Source organism: Falco cherrug, chromosome Z (assembly GCF_023634085.1).
Source record: "Falco cherrug isolate bFalChe1 chromosome Z, bFalChe1.pri, whole genome shotgun sequence".
Lineage (NCBI taxonomy): Eukaryota > Metazoa > Chordata > Aves > Falconiformes > Falconidae > Falco > Falco cherrug.
In genome coordinates this window covers 27561519-27579550 of record NC_073720.1, presented here as the reverse complement: position 1 = coordinate 27579550, position 18032 = coordinate 27561519, and the positions used below count along the sequence as shown (strand labels likewise).

At 41.4% G+C, this 18032-nt stretch overlaps 1 protein-coding gene across 2 annotated transcripts; it reads left to right on the top strand.

Annotated features, from left to right (window-relative positions):
- Nucleotides 1-166: 166 nt before the first annotated feature.
- On the top strand, nt 167-17972 carry HEXB (hexosaminidase subunit beta). Of its 2 annotated transcripts, XM_055699748.1 has the most exons (15): nt 170-494; nt 591-748; nt 3786-3851; nt 4626-4672; nt 4880-4990; nt 6755-6868; nt 7326-7427; nt 9058-9187; nt 10947-11127; nt 12159-12245; nt 12837-12909; nt 13566-13740; nt 14568-14658; nt 14870-14974; nt 17784-17972. In XM_055699748.1, the coding sequence occupies exons 1-15, from the start codon at nt 205-207 to the stop codon at nt 17845-17847; spliced, it is 1794 nt and encodes a 597-aa protein (XP_055555723.1). In that variant the 5' UTR covers nt 170-204; the 3' UTR covers nt 17848-17972. The 2 variants fall into 2 exon arrangements, with proteins under 2 accessions (XP_055555724.1, XP_055555723.1); XM_055699749.1 differs by lacking the exon at nt 6755-6868 and having other exon boundaries at nt 167-494.
- Nucleotides 17973-18032: the final 60 nt, after the last annotated feature.

The window sequence follows — 18032 nt, the reverse complement described above, 5'->3', positions numbered from 1 at the left end:
CCCGCCGGGACCCCGCCCCCGGGCCCGCCCTGGCCGCGCAGGCGCGGCGGCCGCGGAGGAGGCGGGGCCGGGGTGTGCGGGCGGGCGCGCAGGCCGCCCCAGCCGGCTCCGTGATGGCGGAGGCGGGGCCCGGCGGCCTCGTGTGACTGTCGCCGCGGGCTGCCGGGGGTGGGGGGCTGCCGGGGGTGCGGGGCCCGCCGCGGCATGGGCAGAGCCATGGGGCTGGCCGGGCTGCTGGCGGGGCTCTTCTTCGTGTCCGCCGTGTTGGTGAGCACCAGCCTTCGGCACGGCGCCCCGCGGAGCCAGCCCGAGCCGGCCGAGTGGGAGCCGGCCTCGGGCGCCGTGCCCGCGGAGGACTCGCTGTGGCCCCTGCCGCAGAGGCTCCGCACGTCCCGCCGCCAGCTGCAGCTGGCCCCCGACCGCTTCCAGCTGGTACACGGCGCCGGCTCCTCGGCGGGGCCGGCCTGCGGTCTGCTGGAGGACGCCTTCCGCAGGTGAGGGGCGGCGGGGCCGGAGGCGCGGGGGGGGGGGCGGCGGGCGGCCGGAGCGGTTACCTCAGAGCCCCGCCGGCGACTGTGCTTCCTCGGCAGGTACTACGAGTACGTGTTCGGGCGGCCCGGCCGGCGGACGCGGGGCCGCAGGCAGCTGGGCGCCCTGGCGCGGCCCGAGCTGTTGCGGCTGCAGGTGGTGATCGGGTTCCAGGACCCCGGCTGCCGCGGCTTCCCGCACCTCTTCTCCAGCGAGGCCTGTGAGTACCGGCTGGCGCCGCACCGTTACCGCTTGCTTCACCGTCCCGTGCCCGGTGTCACAGTAGGGTGTTTTTTAAGGAACTGGAAGTCACAGGCTCGCCGAGGCACTCGGGAGCGTTTCACAACAGTGGCAACCAGAAGATAATCTCAGCCCACAGTGAATAATGAAGAAAGGGCGATCTTTGGCTACATGCAGATCTTGCCATACATACATAACCAGGTAAGACCTCTGATTCTTAACGACTGTTACCAGAAAGGCTAGCAGCAGAAATCACAGGTTAGCTAGCATTCAGCTCGTTCGCCTGCTGCTAGCCTTTCTGGTAACAGTCGTTAAGAATCAGAGGTCTTACTATGTTGTGCTGTACCTGGTTATGCATGGTGAGATCTGCGCGTAGTCAGAGATCGCCCTTTCCTCCAGCACAGGGTGCTGAGCTGAGTGAGGGCTGGCGCTGCTTGTTCAGCTGCTTTGCTTAGAAATAACAGCATTTGAACTGAAGCTGCCAACACTGGCTTACATACATGGTATTTCTGTTTTTTCCAGCAAAACTGGAAAGTGTTTGTTGAACTTCTTGTTATTCATCTTGCAGTATTATATATCCCCTTTCTTTCTATCAGTAGGGTAATAAGAATTTTCTTAATTACAAGAAAGGATTTAAAACCACAGTGGTTACCTTGGGTTTGTTCTGCTATGTTGCTTCAGTACTGTGACTGGAATCCAGAGTGGAGAAGTACTCTAAATCAAGTCCTCATCACCAGAGAAATTTTTTAACAGAAATAAGGACGAGTGGGTAATACTGCTTTCTGTCTGGACAGGTTATCACAGAATTCAACATATTCAGTTAATCTTGTTCTGTCTTGAGATAATCTTCAGTACTTGGCAAGGCAGTTTTTTGGTATCCAGGATACAGGTCCTTAGAAAAAGATCCTTTTAATCTTAAGTCATATATCAGCAGCAGGATTAATTCTACCTGACTTGTAATAGAATGTACTGATATTAAATCTACTCAGTCTTTTGGGGACACTTAACCAAGTAGCTTAACTTTTTGGGCAAGTTTATCATGCATTTCAGTGCAAATAGGTTATAGCAGCAAAATTGCTAACGCTTTAGAATTTTCCTGTCACAGGCAGGTTGTTATACTGCTTTACAACTAGTTGAACTTTGATGTTGTTTGTGAACTTCAGATCTGTGCTAAAGCTGGTTCTTCCCTTCTGTTAGGGAATCTGTCAGATCATTGGATTCTTAGGTGGCACCCTTCAGAACACTCAGAGTTTTTCCCTCTGCTGTAGGAAAGGAGTTTCCTGTTAAAAATGACATGGAGGTTTCCTAATGTAGTAAGCTGAGCTCTCCAGGCTTCAGCAAGATTTTAATTTTCTGTTAATAGGATAGCTTGTTTAGGGAACAAATACTGAAATACGCAGTTATTAGTCACTTGCTGGATTGAGCAGCTTTGCTCCTTTTCTTAATAGAGAGGGTATGGATCAGTTGATGACTATCCTATAGAAAGAGTAATAATAACTGAAAGAGGGTAGATTTAGGTTAGGGATTAGGAAGAAATTCTTTAATGTGAAGGTGGCGAGACACTGGAACAAGCTGCCCAGAGAAGCTGGATGCCCCATCCCTGAAAGTGTTCAAGACCAGACTGGGACTTTGAGCAACCTGATCTAGCGGAAAGTGCCCCTGCCCATGGCAGGGGAGTGGGACTAGATGATTGTTAAGGTCCCTTCCTACCCAAACTGTTCTAGGATTCCATGAAGAATATTGGATATGTAATCACAGTACAAGTTAATTGCCCTTCTCCCTGCTGGCTTCTTGCCTGCTTGCGTAAAAGGTTCCAAGCAGCCATATAAAATTTACTGTTCAGTGTTCATTTAAGGTTATATGTTCAGAAAAAAGCCTGCTGTCTTGGAAGTAAATCCCTGACTCAGCTACAATTTACCACAGAAAGACCAGTGGAGATTGCAGTGGTCTTCTAAGTTCTCCTTCTTACCCAGAACTTCCAGTATATACAGTCAGTGCTTACGTTAAAATGGAAGCGTGAGGTACTTTCTTAATGTCCCTGAACGGCTTTTCTCTTGTAGTTTAGATAAATGTTTGAACCGTATAACTTACAACCCACCATTCTTTCATACTGAGGCAGATCCAATAAAACATTGTACAGCAATTTACCCTTCTGACTTTTCCTCTGCTGCTTCAAATGTGTGACTCTGGTCAGTTTATTACTGCTTTGATGTTTAAATATTAATATGGATCCATAGATTTATAGTGTATTTCTATACATATATATGTATGTGATTTTAAAAAAAATAATTAACATATTTAAAATGTATTTGTATTTGTTCACTGAAATTTACCAAATGATCTTAAATGAAAAACCAAAATTATTTTAGCTTTTTTTTTTTTTTCTTTTAGCACTTTGTACTATACTTCGGTACCCAAACTAAAGGGAGGATTGTTATGGATACCTTCTGATACCATTCTTCATTTTACTTACCTGATTTCATTTCACTGTCCCTATACATGTGCTTATTAGATGGTGGGGTGGGTTGGTTGGATTGTTTGTTTTTCTTTGGAGTTAGAACTTTACAGTAAGCACCTAACAATATTACTTGACAAGGTAAGCATAATCTCTATAAAAGGTAGGTAAAAGGAGGATTAAACTTTTGCAGTTAGGTCTGGCTTAGTTACCCATCTCTTATCACTTATGTCTTAAATGCAAAAATATCATCTGATATGTTTTAAATCAGTTGGGTTAGACTTGGCTGGAATTCTGGCCCATTAACATTGCCATTAGTAAGTACTATATTTGTTTTATCATCTTACTGATTAACTGTTTACTGTCTGATTAGTAGCTTGCATTACTTCAGAAGCACATAAGTGAAAAATAGCTGCATGATACCACCATTAAAAACAACAGTAGTCAGAATTTAAAAAACAAAGGGAGATGTGGGACTCAGCCTCCTTAATGCTTGTTAGCATTGTCCTGTCAATCATGCTTTCTTAAGGAATAACTTTTTTGTTTGTTTGTTTTTATTTAGATCATTTAACTATAACTGAGCCTGTGGCTGTACTGAAAGCAGATGAAGTATGGGGTGCTTTAAGAGGTAAGCTGATAATTTTCCTATAGAGCTGTTTGTTCTGGGCTGACACGGGCCCCATGGCAGACTAAGAACCAGCTGACCACTGAGCCTTGCCTGTCTTCAGTCCTTAATGGGAAGTAAGCTTGTGCGTAGAGGCCAGAAGGATACCCAGATGCATGTTGGTCAGACCCTCAGTCCAAATGCTCACTATCTCAGATCCAGTAGCATGCTGTAAGTTAACTCTGCTGTGCCTGGAATCAGCCAAGCCAACCAAATCCTGGGTGCTAAAATGCTGTCTGATCTACAGTGTGAACACATTATTCTCTTGGTGCACCTAATAACTGGACATGATAGACACATCACCAGGAAGACCATAATGCTGAAGTTTCAGTCTGCTCTTCTTACTGTTAGTCTAAATTAGCAGATTTTTCATGCTAAATTAGAAACTTCACCAGCTGCAGAAATGACCAGCATGTTAACACCTTTTGATGAAATTCCTACCTTACCCTCAGTAACTTCCATGCTATTCAAGGATTAATTTGGTACAGCTGAGCTGTAGTACTAATATTCAGTATGTGTGTATAATAGAGAGTTTGAGTAGTTCTGTCTTCAGAATTTCTTCAACTGTGGTGCTTAAGCAATCAAGGAACTATGCTAAAGAGAAAGAAAACTCAGCTACAGAGCATTCTTTCTAGCTATGTGAGTGTCTGTAAATAGTTCTGGTCCTGTTTTTAACTTAACTAAACCTGGACAAGTGCTAGCTTATACTCCCTTTCTCTTTCTTGGATTTTTTACCAGGCTTGGAAACCTTCAGCCAGTTGGTTTATGAAGATGACTATGGAAGTGTGAGTATAGCTATTAACTAAAACCACAGTCCTGATAACAGACAACCATGTTCTTTATTAGGTACTTTTCTAGAAACAGCAGTTCTACTAGTTTCAGTAAGTATTTTTTCAGAAAATGATCTTTGAAAAGCTGATAACAAAATTAAAAGTATTTCCTATTTGCAAATATGAATATAAAGCAGGAATTCTGATTTTTATATCTCATAGTTTCTTGTCAATGAGTCTGAAATCGACGACTTCCCAAGATTTGCTCATAGAGGAATCTTACTAGACACCTCAAGGCATTATTTACCATTGAAATCTATTCTTACAAACCTGGTAAGTGAGCAGTTTTATATCATTAATAATGAAATCTTTAGGTAGCAACTGGAGCTGGTATGTAAGGACAGCCTGTCTTCTCTGGCTGACTTCTAAAAGGACAGTGATCTCTGCTAAGTAGAGGTCAGAACACACATCAGAGAGTAATTGATAGGCGAGAGAGGAGTTGCGTAAATCTGTAAAGGAGGCTGGGATTTGTGGTACCTTGGGTTTTCCGTATTTTCTGTTGCCTAAACCAGTTCACATATTTCTTGGAAGCATGTTTTGAGACATTCAACTGTTACCAAGCAATACATGGGAGACCTTGCAAGTCCTAGCTTCAGTGCCAGTGGTTGCAGGAAAATCCCAGTCCTTTCAATAACCAGGCTTTGGTAGTCCTGTATTAGGCTGCTAAAAGCAAGCCACTAATGAAGAAGTACAGAGCAACGGGGGAAATCAGAAGCATTCATTGGAAGCTACTGATTTCTTTCACTGTGTCACTTCAAAAAGAAGAAAACCAGACAAAAAAACCCAAGAAAACCTTCCTCTGAAAAGCCTAAGTAAGCACACTAAGGACTGTGTACTCCAACCTTGATGGGAAGGTGGTGAGTTTGTATAAATATAGCAACCGAAGCTGTGAGTTTTTCTGTTTTGTACTCCCCTTTTCTGCTGTTGAAATCCTTGTAGTGTAGTAGGGATTATTTGGTGGGTTGAAATGGAGGAGCCTTTGAGTAGAGGAACATGCAGTTTCCTGTCTTGACTCTGCAGAGCAGGCTTAAGATGCGCAGGAAGAGAGTGCAGGTAAAACCAGTCTTCATTTCTGAGGTCATCCTTGAACTATGGTCAAAACCTGCCCCTCCATGGGTATTTACCACTTTTATTTACCTATAAGGTCAGTCCTTGTTCAGCAAGTAGTGTTTGTGTAGTGTTTCATTTGCAACTGAGGGTGCTTCAAAGACTCAGGTAGTTACTTGTATCAGTATTTATTGTCTTTTCTAAGAGACAACAAAGTCAAAAGAGTAACCTGATTTTTGACACTTGCATTTCTAATCATTCTTGTGTTTCTGTAACTGTTGCTATTCTGTTTTCTTTCCTTAGATTATGCCTGTCACTCTAATACTTTTCTAGAGTGCATTTTATGGCATTTTGCTCGTTTAAGGACAAGTGTGCTTTTCCTCCCACCTCTGTGCCTGCTTGAATCCAGGCTAACCTAATAAAAAGCAGCAGTAATCCCTTCACTGACGTGTGGTAATTAGATGCTTAAGGCAGCAGTTCAGGTACATTTCTTGTTTGTGTTCAGCTGCTGTACTGTATTTCCAGGAAGGGTGTTGTCCACCTTGTGGCAGAGGTGAAGGTCAGGAGGTAGAATTTTCTATGTGGAAAGATGTTAATTTGATAGAAATGCATGAAGACATGTGGTTAATTAAAATGTAATGCTGTCTGATAAAACAGGTGAGATATTTTGGGGGAGTGGACATAGTATAAATCTTCCTTTGGATTTGGTGGGAATTCCTGAAGAGATTTCATCACTTTTTTAAATGCAGCTTGGTGAGAAAAGCAAGGCAGAGGGGTGGAAATAATTGTATTGTGGCAAGGGGTTGGAAGCAACTGTGTTGCAATTACTGAGTCATGAACAATGTAGAGAACATTTATTCTGTCTGCCCATAGCACACACCACTTCTAGCGACGGACAAACTTGGGTAACTTGGGGTATGTGTGTAACCATCCATCTGGAGTCATAATTTGAAATATGTGTGTTAAATGTTTATCTTGATTATCTTCAAGAAAAGGGAAGTGCTGACACTAATGACTGAAAACACAAGGGGAACACTATCTTCTGCAGGGAAAATGCGTGGTTTATTTTGCATGCATTTGAAATGGATTCTGCAGAAGTCACTAGTAAGTAGGCATGTATGAAATAGTAGGGAACTCGCTTGTGTTCTTTAATTTTTGAGTCCAAAGTATTTAGGTAGAAAAGTTCAAGCTTTTCTGTAAGCTGAAATAGCTGATGTTGCATAGAGAATTACCCAGATATGTTTTGAAGTGGAAGAAATTCATAACCATTTATAGTAGTTCCTCTTCAGCCAGTGTAAGCATAATCAGATCAAGAGCTTGTTAACAGGAGTGGTGCAAATAGATGGCAGAGGAATGGAGTAGCAGTATAAACAGGCTGGTGCATTTTGTTGTGTGCTTCTAGGATTTGTGGAACACTGTATGGCTTATTGGTTGGTTCCCCCTCCTCCCCCCTTCAGTTGCTTTAAGCCTGTAGGATGTACTGGGATAAAGCCAGCTTTTTGCATCAGTTTTCTGTGAGAGTGAAGTGCTTAACTAGACTGTGTTGCATTATTTGTTACAGGATGCCATGGCTTTTAACAAGTTCAATGTTCTCCACTGGCATATAGTAGATGATCAGTCATTCCCTTACCAGAGTATTTATTTCCCTGAGTTAAGTGACAAGGTGAGTAAACATCATTGGAGCAGAGTGGGAGGGCAGAAATCTGGCACTTATTTAATGGAAATAAAATGCAGAGCCTACCAACAGTTCAATACATCTGCCTTGGCTGATTGCAAAACAGTACCAGAGGACCAGTAATCAGTAGGTCCAAACTCAGGATCCTACCTGAGTGTCTATGTGGACCATGTTCAAGTCTTCCTTAATGGATGCATGGTAAATGACCTTCCTAACTCTTGTGTGCAAATTTGCTAGTGATGCTGATCCGCAGTGTCTGCAGGCCTTCAAGCAGTAATGGCATGCAAATAGCTTGATGTGCACACTTCTCGGATTTTTGTTGTTTTGTTTGTTTAACTGGTAGACTTCCTGCCACTCAAACAAATATAAGGGAGTTTCCTGTCAGCTCGAGGCTTGGAACCACTGCAGTAGTACTTTTGCCCTGTCTGAGACCTAGTTAACTTTACAAAACACAACATACCTTATAAGAGCTCCAAAAGTGAAGTTGTTTTCTCAAATAGATATAGTTGCAATGTATCTCTTTATTTCAAGATTCACAGCAAATTTTGCTAATTAATGAAAGCCATCATGAGGTTATTGCTCAGTCATGGTACAGTAGTAGCCAAATGAAGCACGAATAATTAAGTAGACTGGACCTAAGCACGAGATTTGTGATTCTGTTTTAAAATGCTTGCTAGAATCTGACCCTCATAAAAATTACGTAGGCAGTGGTTGAGCAGATGCCATGAAGAGTTTTATAATTCAAAAACTGTAAATGTTGCATGGTGCATTCAGATTATTTTTCCTAGTAATGGCTGTGGAATTCTGTCCTGTTCCTCACTGACAGCTGGAGAGGGAGATGGCCAGTGTCTCAATAGCCATCTTTTTGAAAGGCTTTTTGTTTACCGTTATCTGTTTTTGAATAACTCGGCTGTGGAAACCATTTCCAGATAAATGGAAGCTTAAGGTGCTACTAATCATGAGGAGTCATGATGCTTTTCTTTATGTAGTTTCGCTCTTTGGCAAGCATCTGTTTCACGGAACTGTAGGAACTGTAGCAGTCTGGGCAGTTTGTCATGGTCCCTGACTGTGTGGGAATGGAATAATGCCCAAATTCAGTGTCACAAAACAAATACACCTGCTAAATTGGGTATTGTATCAACTGACAAGCAGAGGTGTTGGAAGAAGACACCATTCTTTCTGACTTGGCAGAATTTTTCCATTAGTCTTTCATGTCATGTAGCAAGGGCCCCTATGTTTTGGAACTAATGATACAGAAGTGGAGGGAATACTAACTTGCCTCTGTACAGAAGAATTGAAAAATGCATCTTTCAAACATCTGATGGAGTAGAAGCTAGCTTTTCTGTTTCTTTCAGTAACTATGAGCTAAGGAGGAATGGACAGTCTCAGGAGATTTGTCTTAGTGTGGAAAAAGGGGTTAATTTTTGTTTGGGGTTCCCCCCCCCCCCCCCCCGCAGCTAGTCAGCTGAAAAGTTCATTGCAGCTGCCCATGTGATAAACCAGAAAAGGCCAACTTGTAAAACTGCTCAACAATCTAAATTATAACATTTTAATCCCAGTTTTATTAGCTGCTGGTATAATGTTTTGTAAACTGTCTCTGAATGTGAATACTTTACAGGGAGCATACTCCTATAACCACATCTACACTCCTACTGACGTCCGTCTGGTGATTGAGTATGCCCGGTTAAGAGGCATTAGAGTTATCCCAGAGTTTGATACTCCAGGACACACGCAGTCTTGGGGAAAAGGTATGTCCAAGAGAATATTAATGGTTAAAAGACTGACGTAATTAGGGTGTAGCAAGCAAGTGAACTTGGTAAAAACCAGCCTTTAAAGTGCCTTGGAAGGCCCTTGATAACAGGTAAGCAAGGGGCTGACTTGGGAATGGTGATGACCTTTACGTATCAGAGGAACTAAAGTGAATGGAGAAAGCTTGACACTTGCTGTGCTGCATGTGTGTGTGAAGGCACAGATATTTTCTGTCTGCCTCAGACTTCATGTTATTGTTATGCCCCCATCCAGTGCTGGGCTTTCGAGTAATTGGGCAGTAGCTAGAAATAATGAGTTGCTGTCTCTAGAGTAGATATTTCTGCTTGGGGAGTGTTCTTTCAAAGTGATTGATGTTTCTGGATATTAGTAAAGTGGTAATCTGTCAGTGTACAAAACAGAGCAAAGCAGGATGCTTCTTCATGCTCTGTCCTCTGGGTTTCAGACTAATGCTTCTCTTGCTAGAGAGTGCTTGAGTCCTGAAAGCGGTGGTGTTTACATGTACTCGAGGACCAGGGAATCTTGTGCCTTAGTTCAGGGTGCACTGACTGTGATTTGACTGCAATTAATATAATATGGTTTTGGCTAAACTGGAAATAGTAAAGATTTTTCTAGTGCTTCATAGCATTAGCTTTATCCACAGGGTGAGTCTTGTGCTCATCCTGTGGAGATATGACCATAACGTTGCAAGATGCCTCAGGCTCTTTCTCACTAATTTAAACTGCAGAGGAACAAGACAAAAAGTAAATTTGCTGAACACTCATTTCCGAGTCTGTCATCTTATGGAGTCTTTGCTGTTACAGAGCACTAGTAAAAGTCAGCTTCTTGCCTGATGATATGTGAAGTGGTCTACATTCATATTAAGAGCAAGGTTCAGGTCCCTTGCCTAAAAAACAATTGTACCTGATAACTTCTTGTATAATAGCTTTTTTTTTAATGTGATGCACAGGAGCTAGTCCTGGCTTTGCCTGTGAACCTGGGTAACTATGCTTTGTTTGCATTAAAATTCAAGATACTGCAGAGAAGTCTTAAGGCATGCAAGGAGGGCAGTTGAAGCAATGTATCACTAGGGCTCTGTTTGGGGGAAATGTGCTTAGGGCAGGAAATGCACTGCCAGGAAGCTGATGCAACCACAGTTTACCAAAGAAACTGGACTTAGGAATCTCCAACCTAGAAATAATAACTTTTCCCTATTTTGTTATCCTGGCTTGTGTTCCTTCAGTTACCTTGACCCAAGAACCAGTGCTTAGTTTTGATGTCTGTCTAGCCTTCCTTGTGTAGAGGTAAATTCCTAGCAGATTGATGTAGGACATCTACCTTGAACCATGTACCACCTACTTAGGTGTTAACAAAGCAGAGTAATAAAAAGAGAGGAGAGGCCTTTGGAGCACACTCATTATATTTGGCTTCCTTCTAATTGGCTTCCTTCCTAAATCCATTAAAGCTTTTTTTATTCAAGTAGTCATCCAGAAGCTGTTTTCCAGATATAGTGACTTGTTCCATAAATTAGTATGTGTTAAATCACAAATCTAAAAGTCAGAGTCCTCATTCCAGTTAGAGGGTTCTTCAACCTTGGCCAAGTTGTTTTATTTCATCCTGCTTCTATTTGATTATAATTAGAATGATAAGCACTCAAGTCATTAATATTAACCTTTTAAATATGGCTAACTGCCTCTTCCCACTAGCAAAGCTGACATACCAACGTGGAACTGAATATCCTCTATTAATTGTTTCTACTAGGTCAAAAAGATCTTCTCACCCCTTGTTACAGTGGAGAACAGCCAACTGGGTCCTTTGGACCTGTAAATCCCATTTTGAATACAACTTATGACTTCATGACTAAATTCTTCAAAGAAATCAGCAGTGTATTTCCAGATGCATACATTCATTTGGGAGGAGATGAAGTGAACTTCGATTGTTGGTATGGTGACAGTTCAAAGAATAAATATCTAGTGCCTCTTAAACTTGCTTAAATCCATCAATTAGGGAACTCAGTTGCATGGGACTGTTTTCACTGCTTAACCCAAAGATCTCCACTCCTACTTCTGTAGCTATTTACAGGCAGAACATTTGTGATTCTTAACAAGCAAGTGATGTTGTGCAGAATTTTGCTTTGATTAGCAGTTTCGCAAATGTTCAGGTACTCTAAAGGATTTCTTTATGAAAATTAACATGGCAGGAAAGAGAACTAGCAGGGTAGAAAAGTACCATGTAAGATAATGAATATTTAAATGCTTTGTGTTAAAGGAAAAGCAGTTCTTTCCATTGAGTTCTGTCTTCCAGAACATCTGCTAACATTAAGTATTACAGTACTGACTCTTTTGTGCTTGTATCACAAGCACGGCATTTATTAATAGGGTTCTTTAGTTAGTTGCAGATTTTGAATGTTTTGGAGCATCTCTGCTGGAGTAACTAATAATACAGAATTTGGAGCAGATCTAATTGCATGATATTCAAATTGATCTAGTTAGTTTTTGTCTCTTGTAACATCAGATCTGAACACTTGCTTTAACTTTGAAAAAGAAACAATTTCTGACAAATGCTTTGTCACAGAAGTACTTGTTAGCTTTGGGGAATCTTCCCAAATTCTTGATGTCACTCCTGCAGATCCCCTGGTACTATGGCTGCCGTTTCCAGACCTGCTGGCAACCTTCCCACAAAGTCGCAGAGAAGCCAGAAACTCCAGAGCTCTTAGAAGCCTGGGTCAGCCTGCCAGAGGCTGCTTCAGGACAGGGCCTCCAGTAGTTCTACCAGAGAAGTAGGCCTATTGGCAGCTTTATTTCTAATTAGCATGAAGCTGTTTCAGTATATCTAAATCAAGTTAACCTGCTGCTTCTGCAGGCTGTGGTGTGCCTAAGGCACCAGCTAGGGTGCTGTGCGTAGGTGGAAATGGTTGGGAAGTCTGGTTTAAAGCAAAGCAAAATTATTCTTGTTTTGTTGTTGTTATTTAAGGAAATCTAACCCTGAAGTGAAAGAGTTCATGAAGAAGCAAGGATTTGGCATCGATTATGCTAAACTGGAATCTTACTATATTCAGAAGTACGTTCTTTTCGTTAATTTTTGCTCTGCTTTTCACAGCTGCCATCTGAGGGTGGTGGTCAGGTGCAGGTACTGAAGCTAATTTAGGTTAGTCTATACTGTTTTCAAAAACTGCTTTGTATTAGGGACTACCGACTTTAATACACTGAATGTTAAGTTCACAGCTTTAAAAGGTGGGACACAACAAGGATGTGTAGGCTAGTTCTATGGACAGTATGAACGCATGGGGTATGTTAAGCTAGGTATCTGCTGTGATGTCAGCATGCAGGGTGGGAAGGGAAAGTCCTATTGTTTTTGTAGCTATTTATTTCTCTGTTTCTTAAATAACATGGACTTAAGACACCTGTATGAGTTGCTGGTAGTTCTGAACATCACTTTGTGTTACTGCACATGCATACCCTTCTACATGGGAGAACACGCTCTTCGAGGCAGAGCACTGAAGGCCAAAACGAGAAAACCCTGTTTTTTCTTGGTCCCGTATGCAGTGCTGGGAAAAGCCTGATGTGACTTAGGGTGGAAAATGTCACTACGTGATGTGCCTGTACTGATCTCACTGAAGTTCACAAACATGATTTTATTTCTAAATTCTAGGGTTTTGGACATTGTTTCCTCCTATAATAAAGGATACATAGTCTGGCAAGAAGTGTTTGATAACAAAGCAGAGGTAAGATGGGAAAGTAAGTAAGGTACTCTTGCATAATCATATTGTGGGAGGCTTCCAAAGGGGACTGTTGAAGTAGTTATGGTTGTGTCTCTTAAGAGTTAAGGCAAGTCTGCGCACTTTAGCAAGTCTCCCCAGGTATGGGGCCTGCCTTGAAATTATCATTTGTTGAACATGTAAAACAGGTGGAACAGGAACACCAGCACTGAAGTGCTTTCTGCAGGTGAGTACATAATACAACATGTTTTAGAGCATCAGAGTAAAGGGTAGGGAAATTTCTGTAAGTTTTCACACCTTTGTTTTCTCACATAACTGCATCTCATCTAGCAACACCAGGTGCTCAGCTTTTTGGAGCTGGTCAGATAACTGGTGCATGTAGGAACCCTCTTAGGGCATTAACTGTCTATAGTATAACCTAGGCTTCACTCTAGTGTGAGGTTTTTAAAACCAGCAAAGAGCTACTTGCCTTTAGACTGGGGGGTGGGGGGGTGGGGGTGGGGAACGGGAAATTACAAAAGGTAGCTTCCAAAATGTTCCTCTTGAAAAAAAACAAAACCAAACCATATATTTGAAATCTGTCATCCTTTCCTGGGAACAGCAATTAGGGTTGTCTTTAATGTTTTGGGGTTTTCTTTTGTTCTGTTTTTTCCCCCTTTTAGCTGAAACCAGACACAGTAGTTCAAGTGTGGATGGAAAACAACTATGCTCATGAACTGAGCAGTGTCACTGCAGCTGGGTTCACTGCTATCCTGGCAGCTCCCTGGTACTTAGACTACATTAGTTACGGGCAAGACTGGAAGAAATACTACAGTGTTGAACCACTTAACTTTCCTGGTTTGTTACATTTTTTCTATGCATGTTCTGTGCATTAAAAGTCTTTGGTTCATAGTAAGGTGTAAATGGAAAGAATAAGGCTATTTAGAGTGGTCATGCAGTCACTATGATCAGATACACTGTGTAATCAAAGGACTTTAATTTCAGCTAGAACTCTGGAAAATTCTCAAATAAAAATACGCAACTTTCCAATTCTCACAGGGAAAATTGTTACCTTCCTCAAGCATCTGGCAGTGGTGCTTGTATGAGACAGGATGCTGAACTAGGTGGGCAGATGCATCATGCACTGGGGGCAGAGTTGTGCAAAATGTTTGCTGGTAGACATTGAGTACATACATTAGCAAGCTTCTAGAGCGTTAGACTGTTACAGACAAAGACATGTTCTCTCCCTCCAGCTAAAGCTGATACAAACATCTAATGCTTTCCCCAGGGCTTGAATTTTGTGCAAGGTAGCTCTCAGACCTGATTAGGGAGAATACTTGAATGTAGCTTTTTCAAGGAATGTTCTGTCTGTGATAGAATGAACAGTTTTAATCAGGATTGAAGTCTTTGAAGAATGTCAGGAGGCTGAGGAATTTCTTCAGAGGATAAAAGGTAAAATCCTTTCTGACAGAGAAGGGAAATTGGTTCTCTGGGCAAATGGGCCAGTGGTTCTCATATTTAGTAACAAGACTACCAAAACATTAAGTTAGTGCTCAGGATAGATATTTTATATCATAAAACGAACAACTGAACATCAGTCCCCTCTCAGTATTGGAAAAGGAAATTGCTGATACATGCCCATCTTCCAAGCAAATAGAAATTCTAACTTTCTGCTTTGAATTCAGGATCTGAAAAACAGAAAAAGCTTTTAATAGGTGGAGAAGCCTGCCTGTGGGGGGAATTTGTGGATGCAACTAACCTTACACCAAGATTATGGTATGGACTGTTTTATTGTTAAATTTTGGAAAGCTAGCTATATGGAGCATTAATCCAACAGGACTGTATGTTAGTGGTAACCGTGCTCTGTGCTGAATGTAAGCAGCTATAAAAATGGATGCTTCTTTCTGTTTAAGACCTGGTATTAAAAACTTTTATCCATTCCTGGTTATAGACCATACCTACTCTAAAATTTAGTATATCTTTACAGGCCTCGAGCAAGTGCTGTAGGGGAGAGACTCTGGAGCAGCAGGAATGTAACCAACTTGCAGGATGCCTATAAAAGACTGACTAATCATCGATGCCGCATGCTCCGGTAGGATTAATAGTTATAGTAATGCTTGGTTCTCATGCCTTATGACCAATGGAGTTCAAGTACAGGACTGAACACTGGCCTGGAGATGAAGGGAGGAGAGCTAGCTGTCATCCTGTGTGGTTTTTGTATCCACAGAAAAGGTGAGGACAGATACATTAAGACAGGAGTTCTAGACAGGCCTGCAACTAACATTTTCAGAACTTAACTTTCTTCAGTGAAATACTAGAACTCATCTATATCTCTCTTTAAAGGAAAAAACAACACCGTGATTGACTTATTTAAGATAAAAAGGTTATTAAAGTGTATGTGGGAGGAGTACACAGGAGAAAAAATAGACTTTAAAAAAAGTTTTAGATTATTTATTATAAATCATAATTAAAGACCTGCAGCAGGCAATCAAGTGGAGCTGTGCATGAGAGGTGAGCTTTAGCAAGCTATATTCTTTCAGGTATTACCTTAGCATAGGGACTGAAAGAGGTGGATAAGGAGTCTGATAGATTTTAATTCATTTATGGCTACTGTAAACAAGGGCAGTTCATAACATACTTTTCTCTGCAGTTCTTTCCTGAAAAGTACCTAGACAAGTTACTGGTTAATTACTGCTAGTGCTTTGTATATTTGCACTTTTAGAAGTCAGTGATTTCTAGGTCTGAAGTCCAAGTTTGACTCCACTTTTAGAAGTATACAGTCAGAGAGCCTTTTAGGTTTTCCCAAATGCTGCTGCAAAGTTGGACTGCAGCAAGAACATGTCATTTGATTTCTCTGCAGAAGTTTATGACAGGAAACTGAAAATCCCAACAGTGTGAAGTATTTCAAGGGAGATACAAATCAGCTATTTAGAGCACAAGATACAATGGCAGTTAGCACTTAAAACTTAAGCACTCTGCTCATGTTCCTGTAGATATCTTAGCATGATTATGTTGAAATCACTGACTTTGAGCTTACAGTATAGATAGTGATATACACAGAGTGACCAAAAGACTTGTAAATTTTGACTTGTTGGGTTTATTTCAAGGTGGCGAAAAATAACCCTATGTAAATTATCTCCCTCAGTCATGAGAAAAGTAGATACATGAAGAAAGAGTTAACAAATACATGTTAAAAACAAGATCAAAGGGCTTTAAAGACTTAGGACCTAGCACTTAACAGGATGGTACATCTCTTGGTGGGGCTTAGAGAAAACATGGATAAAACTGAAAAGTGAAGCGTACAGGGACTGTACCTCTAAGATTAGGGTTTTATAGTTCCTGGGCCTGGTTAACTATTGCTGCATCTCCATCTTCCTTTAATGCTGGCACTTGTATTGCTGTATAAGGAGCTGATCCAGGTGGCTGCAGCTGCTCTGGTAGTGCAAGTGTGAGAGATGGAGAATGCAGGGGCAGACTAAGGGAAAAGTGCACGAGTACACGGAGCAGATCTTAAACTACTTTGTGGTGCTAAAACTGCTTTGTTGGCGTAAAACTTGAACAATTCCTGTTACAAACAGACTACCTTAATAAAAGGACATGTCCTCCTGAAAATTATTTCTTTTATATAGGCTTTGAACCTGAAGAACATTAGAGAAACCATTCCCTTACTGCTGATTAAATGAGCCTTCCTTGGAGCAGCAGTTCTGTTGCCTTTTATGTATACAGGGCTTCCTCATCACTGTGTGAACTCAAAGAGCTGATTTAATCAGCCAGGTTGTTGTAGTCTTAGAGTGTGGGCAAAAAGGCTATCTCCTTACTAACATTTTTATATGTGGTATATACAGACCATGGCAGCTGTGGCAGGCCAAGGAGCTTTCCAGGTAGAATGAACAGCTCTGGTTTGCTCCAGAGCTGGGTACCAGGGAGTGAAAGAGCAGGTATATAGAGCTCCCTAACAGTTGGATCACAGTCACTATAAGAACAGTAGCTCTGCCTATCCAAGGTCACTGCTGTTGAAATAGTACCATGAAAGCAGAAGTTGCTATTCAGATCTAAACTCGGCTTCCTGTAGAATACAGCAGCCCAAACCGCAGAGAAATGGTGATCAGAGAAGGGAAACAAAAAGGTGGGCATATATTCCAGAGACTGAGACAACAACCCTGTCATTTACTAAGAGCAGGTCTTGCTTGGGGGCAAGCAGTTCAGCTGAGCCATTTCATTATTCAGTTTCTTCCACAGCAGCTCATAAGTGCAGTTTAAACACCAGTGTGTATTACCCTACAAATCACTATAGCAGTACTGTCTAGCTCTTAAATAGCCAAGAAGCGGAATTTTGACTGTAACCACTTTAACCCTGAAACATCTTTTTAGACTATCTTCCTGCACATCATAAGCTACAGTGTTTTTTTGCTTGTTTGTTTTTAAAGCCACAGAATAATTTATGATAGCATAGCTGGGAAAAATCTTGTTTACTAAAACTGGGTTCCCTCAAAAATTAATGAAAATTACTTAATTAGAGCTGCATATGAAGGAAACTATTTAGGTTGGTGAGTGTGCAAATGTCAACCGATTGATATTTTCATCTTCTTATGACTTTTATTCAATAAAAGCAATAGATTTTGCAGAATGTAGAGACAACCAGCCCCTGAATGTAAGCTTTTAACCTGTTTTCTAATACCCTGGTGCATCTATTTCTTCATTAATCAATCACTATTAACTTAAGTTCAGTTCTCTGTTTCAATCAATGGTATAGGGCCCTTTTTTCTCCCTAAACAGGCCATCTGTTATTTCTTCAAAACAGTTTTGCTTACACAGAGTAAGATGGAGTGCTGTTATCTGTCCACCTACACAGTGGGCTAGTTGTTTGATTTAATCATACACATTCTACTTTATTTTAACAGCCGTGGCATAGCAGCCGAACCTGTGTTTGTTGGATACTGTGCCCATGAAGCAAGAGGGCAGTAATTACTGCAAAGACTTCTAGTCAACAACCTGAAGTGCCTCTGGGGGGTGAATCAATATATGTACCTGTGTTGTATTTGAACCAACAGTTAAAATTTTCACTTTAAAAATAAAGTTCTTTGACATTCTGGTTGGAGTAAAAATGGTGGGGCAATAGGAGTAAATTAAAAAAAATGGGAGTAAAAATA